Source organism: Delphinus delphis, chromosome 14 (genome assembly GCF_949987515.2).
Source record: "Delphinus delphis chromosome 14, mDelDel1.2, whole genome shotgun sequence".
NCBI classification, from domain to species: Eukaryota; Metazoa; Chordata; class Mammalia; order Artiodactyla; family Delphinidae; genus Delphinus; species Delphinus delphis.
This window is the reverse complement of record NC_082696.1, coordinates 71410790-71416789: the sequence shown is the minus strand read 5'-3', so window position 1 is coordinate 71416789 and position 6000 is coordinate 71410790. Positions and strand designations below refer to the sequence as shown.

Sequence of the window (6000 nt, the reverse complement as noted above, 5' to 3'; positions counted from 1 at the left end):
CAGGCTTGATGAGAAGCAGATATAGCTGCAAATCCAGAGACTGTCCTCCCTTGAGGAGTGGGCAGGGAGGATCTGCTTGGCTCCAGTCCCAGAGTTGCTCCTACTGCATGATGACCAACAAGTCTGAAACCTTCTCTGTAAAATGAGGGGCGAGGCCTATGCCCTGAAGGACCCCCTCCAGCTCTGTCATTCTCATTCAGTGGTTTCCTCACCACCCGCTCTGGCACACAAGGGCTCAGACAACTCTGTAACAGGATGTCAGTGAGGTATATGTATTGATCTGAAGCAGTATTTGGTAAAGGAAATAAAGAACAAAAGGAACACATACAGGTTTGCATAAACGGGAAACCCTTTAATTTGATAACCATGCATTCAACAAACATTTATTTACTGAGCATCTCCTCTGAATAAGGTATACAAAATTCCATATTTTCTTTTAAAACAATGTTTTTAGACGAGCCTGCGAAGTTCTCTGAAAGTGTATGTCCTAAGATTTGCAGCAGCTAGCATTCAATTCCACCAGTGAGGCCCCTTGCCGCATTCCGCACAGGACAGATGGGTCTCCACCAGCTCTCTCTCTCCAGGTGGTGCTGACACAGCACATATTTGAATACTCCTCTCGGTGGGAAATAGAGACGTAAATTCTATACTTATCTCTCAACCTGCTACTATGACTTTCTTCACAGCCTTGGTTTTTCAAAGGTTTCAAGTTAACTCTTCTCTTAGAGAATATATGCAGGCAGGTAAACTCAGAACTGTGATGCCCTGCTCTCATTCTGTAGCTGGGTTCTTGTCTCTGTAATTGTTGCCCACTGGGCCGACGGCTGGCTGCCGGTGCGCCCCGTGCTGTGGAGAGGAATGTGTCAGCTCCCGCAGTTACATCTTCAAAAAGGCCACCTGGAAAAGGAAGAAAAACCCACAGTGCTTTCCTTATAGAATGTGATGAAATGGCTGAGTACACATCAAACCTGAATCAGGTAAGTCTGCTCGGTAAGGATGCTCACAGGTCTACAAAGAAAAACGACTCTTAGTCGGGCCAGACATTGCCATTTCACAGCAGCAGCAGATTTAGTCCTTTTTTAATGAACCATACAGTAGTTAAAATAATTCACATGCATTTTAAAGGAAAAAAAGGAGTTTAAATTGACACTCAAGTTGTATTGCCGTGAAGTAACCCAGTTCTCTTTCCCATTGGTTCAAACGGCTGCTTTGGGTCTTCCACGAGCATTATTCCAAATCCCGAAGACTCCTGGGCAATTCCAGTTTCTCATTACGATTGGTAATTATACCAGTCTCTCTTCGGGTCATGCCAATGCTTTTAATTGCACCATATTTATTGGGCTTGCCAGCAGCAATTTATCTTAAAACTCGGTTGTTTTAAAACATTTTAATTCATACAGGCTTAGGTACAAAATATTTTCAGACTAAATAAGGTCCAGATCAAATGCATCGAATTTCTCAAGAGTTTTAGCTAAAGGAGAAACAAACATAATAAAGTCAATCATAAACACTTAGAAAATTCTAGCTCAGCATTCAGGGGTGATAATAAATTGGGAAGTTGCCAGCACCAGGAAGAGAGTGGAATGTAGGTTAGAGATAAAGATGGAGAAACACGGGGCAGTTAGAAAGCTCGTCCCAGGCCTTTTTTGGGGGGAAAGAGTGAGCAGCAGAAGCAAAACATTCTACTCTTGGACATTTGGTACTTAAGTCCCCAAACGCAGTTGAAGGAGGTATGTATTTAATGATCCCTGTTAAGGGGATAGGAAAAGTGAAGAGTCGTGCAGGGCAAAAGCCATCTGCTTTATGCTGAGTAATTCAGAAGGATGTTACTCTTCATACAGTGCTGGTGAGAAAGGCCCCTGCTGAGTTTCCATATCAACTTCCCGCTGAGTTTTTACATCAAGTTCTGCAATGAGAACAAAGTTGAAGGAGCAGGCACAGAAGAGAGGTTAAGATTCCTAAACAAAATATAAACATGGAATGCGGAGGGGACAAGATAGGAGAGTAGAAGGATGTGAGCTCACCCCTTCTTATGGACAACGGATGCAAACCTCAAGGGCTTATTGTGAAGAGTAAATGAGAGAATGCTTATGAAAATACTTGTGTTTCCCTCCCTGGCCTCTCAGATGACAGACATTAGGAGCCCATGAATATTCTGATGAGAAGGGGCTGTTGAAGACAGACCAGCTGGGCCCTTTAGGGAATGATCACAGAATCCCAGGGAAGGGGACTTCGGGGGTCACTGAGTCTGACTTCTCGCTCACGGTGGTTAGCATCCCCGTGGGGACATTCTGCTTCTTCAAGAACAGTTTACAGGGAGATTCCCAAGATGCCAATACCACTGCTGATACTCAGAGACACAAGACGATGAATAAAACCCAGTTATCTCTTTTTGAATTCTGAAAACTGCTGTGTCATGTAGTATTCCAACCAGGAACTACTTAGAATAACTGATGATGATAAATGTCATCCTAAAAATGGTTAAGAACTTTGGCTCTGGAACCATACAGACCAGTGGTTCTCTCCTTGGGACAATTTCGCCCACCAGGGGTCATTTGGTAGTGTCTGGAGATTTTTTTTTTTTTGGTCACAGCATGTGGGATCTTAGTTCCCAGACCAGGGATCAAACCCAAGCCCCCTGAAGTGGAAGCCTGGAGTCCCAACCACTGGACCACCAGGGGAGTCCCTGGAGATATTTTTGGTTGGCACAACTTGGGGGATGCTAATGGCATCTAGTGGGTAGAGAGGTAGGGATGCTACTAAACATCCAGTTATGTGCAGGACAGCTCCCCATAAGAAACAACTATCAGTCTCAAAACATCAACACTGCCAGTGCTTGAAAATGCTGAAATTTAGAATTCGATCTCTCTGTGACCTTCGACAAGCTTGTTAACCTCTCTCAGCCTTTCCTTGTCTGCAAAATGGGAATTATAACAGGACCTACCTGAAACCTGTAAAACACTTTCCTACTTTAACTCTTTTCATCCTCAGCACAGTCTGGTGATTTAGGTAACGCAGGCATTCGAAACTTTGTTTTACAAATGAAGAAACAGAAGCTCAGAAAAACTAAGTGGCTCGCTCAGGATGCAAAGCTAGTAAGTGGCAATGGTGGTTTTAGGAAGGAATTTTGATTTCTAATCCATGCCTTTTCCCCTGGTAAGTTTACAGATAGATGATCAAGATAAAACTGCACAGGTTGGGGGACTTTTAATCCTCATTATTGTCTCAAGTATGAAAGATTTATTTTCTTTGGCATGCCTGTGAATATGGACACAGGATGGAGAAAACTACATGAGGCTGAGCTCATTAAAACAAATAATGCAAAATGGAGTCCCCAGCAAAAAAGAAAAGAAATTTAATTTGACCTAATACGTCTTTTCTTTTTTCCATCGTTCTTTTTTATAGTGCCGCCTGCCAAGGACACTATGTGTTTTGCAGGACTTAATAACAAGAAACTGCAATCATCCTTGGGAACAGGTATTGTACGATGCATTTTAGCTTCTTTTTATTTAAAACACTGTGAGTTGACATATTTCAGATGTTGATTTTGTGTTCCCTAGCTTTTGTCCATGACAGGAAAAATTGCTTTCCCTAACTGCCATTTATTTTAAGACAGGATAATTTTATTTTGTTCTACTACACTGAGAAGAATCTCTGTATTTCATCTTTTTAGTTTTATTCCCCAAAGTAAGAAGTTTTAAAGCTTTGCAGAGTCTATGAGTACAGCTACAGCTTCAGGCTCCGTTGTTACATTCCTGGAATATATAGTTACAGAAGTATAAATAATTATTAGAAACCAGGGAAGACAGGGCTCTGGAGTTGGCTGTAACATTTGACTCCCCCTGTTCTCTCCTCCTGGATTTGGACACTTGGGAAAGGAAAAGGGGAGAGAGAATGAAAATGTCTAAAAATAATGCCTCTGCTTTGAGTCACCATCTAAAAACAATCTTCTTAAACTACCATAAACAGGGCCAGGCTGCTGTAACGGCTGACCAAATGTTCAGTTTATAATGCTTCTGTACAATTGCGCAAATATGTTAAACACTTTTGGATGTTCTCGTTATCTTAGTTAACAAAATTATACTATGAAATTCTATTTCTCAACATAGAGCTGGAATTTCAATCAATAAAAAGACATGCTGTCAAGGCAGACTGCACAAGATAAAATTAACATTAAAAAAAATCCTACATAAATGCTTTGAGGTGCACTAAACAAGACAGATAAAACTGTACAATACTGGAAACTGTGAGTTTCATAATAATTGTGAGCTTTAGAAAAGTCTCTTTAGAATAAGTAGCATAGCCATACACAAATGTTCCTTTTAAAGGGTACTGTAGACTTAAAAAAATAAATATTTAAAACTATTCCTTAAATATATATTTTTGTCTAGGTACGGCTCCTGTTCAAAGTTATGTCTGGAATAAATGTTATGGCATGGCAAAAAAGTTTATACTTTATATTACAAAATCCAGTTTCTAGGCTCAAACTTCATTTACAAAATAAAATATACAATGTAAATATAAAAATAATAAAAGAAAATGACCTTTTCAAGCATATTATTTGTTTCGAGTCTTAAATCACAATGGGGTACAAACCATCTACTAACTCACTAATTCAGCATCAAGCAGGCCTGTGCTGATGACACCTGGACTCCACTCTTTGTGCTGAATAAATAGTATAAGATTGTCCTCTCTCTGGGCTGGCAGGCTGTCTTCATTCACTCGATTCATTCGATGATTAAGTACCATCTATGTGCCTGTGACTGTCCAGTCACAGACCACAGTGAGAAGGCATTCCCTCGTGGCACTAACATGCGAGTGGGGGAGAGTCAAGTCATGAGATGATGCTAATAGGTTGGAATAAGTCTAAGACGGACGCCTAATGCCTGCTGGCAGAAAAAGGATCATTCTTGGGTTATGAAAGGAAGTGCGATTTCTGAAGCAGTAGCCCGAACAAGGCAGTTATTACTCTAATTATGAATAGTGTGTTGGCAAGGAGAGACAATAAAACCTGGCATGGCACTGAGTGGGATATACTTTGTTCCCACTAAAAGATGCTGGCTTTGCTAAAGGAACTACTAGCAAACAGGAAGGAAGGAACAAAGGACCAAAGATGGGAGAAGCAACACAATGAGGAAGAAGATCTTATCCCACTAAAATGACAACGCCTGTGTGGACACTGTCCACACACTTATACGTGGACAGAAATACTAGACCAAGGAAACACCAGCGCGGCCTTCCAACTCAAATTCTGTAAAAGCCTTTAGAAAGTGGGAAAAAAGCAAATAGGATCAGTGTCTTTAAAGGGATTTAAACCCTTACCTTGTATTTTATTTAGGCCATGGATGCACTAGGATAATTTACAGGTCAATCAAAAGCTTGTGATTTTCATCTAGCGGGAACCAGTGAAGCAAAGCACAGCTATGCTTTCTAGCGGAGGGCAGCGTGTGAAGTACCAGAAGACATAGATGTGAGTGGGGTAAAGACGACCGATGCCTCTTCCTCTCCAGATGGGGCTGGACACATGGACAAAAGCAGCAATCCCTGGGTCCTGAGCCTATTCTTCAACAAAGCAAGAAAGTTCTGGATGTAAGCTTCTCAGCACCCCTTTCAGAGTAATGGGGCTGTGGAAGCATTGCTGGTGTTGGATGGTGCTATTACAAGAGCACTGTGGTGAACAAGCCCTTCTGACGCAGTTGCCTGAAGCTCCTGGTTATATGAGGCAAACCCACCAACCTCGCTAATGATAGCAAGCCCATGGGGCAAACATTATATGGCAACAGTCTTTAGGTGTTACATAAAAATATATTTTCTCAAGCACAAAACATATTTGTTAAAGGAAATTCTATGATGCCAATATGGGTGGGTGTTAAAAGGTATAACGTTAAACAGTACCACCACAATAAATACACTGTCACTCATAAATCAGAAAGTCCTTTTAGTTTCTCATTCCTATGGGAACGTACACGAGGGAACGTGGCAGAAAGGCAGTGGTACCAC

The 6000-nt window shown here is 41.4% G+C and overlaps 1 protein-coding gene across 4 annotated transcripts in view; it reads right to left on the bottom strand.

Moving 5' to 3' along the window:
* Positions 1 to 239: 239 nt before the first annotated feature.
* The window catches only part of UBE3D (ubiquitin protein ligase E3D), a 161443-nt gene continuing 155682 nt past the window's right edge, over positions 240 to 6000 (bottom strand). For 2 of the 4 annotated variants that reach the window (XR_009521956.1, XM_060030295.1), the window contains one exon: positions 240 to 897. Coding sequence is in view for 3 of the 4 variants with exons in the window: in XM_060030295.1 (XP_059886278.1) it covers positions 877 to 897 (21 nt within the window). In the remaining variant the exon portion in view is untranslated. Of the gene's footprint in view, positions 1009 to 6000 lie in introns of all 4 variants that reach the window. The other 2 variants (XM_060030293.1, XM_060030296.1) reach the window with 1 other exon arrangement.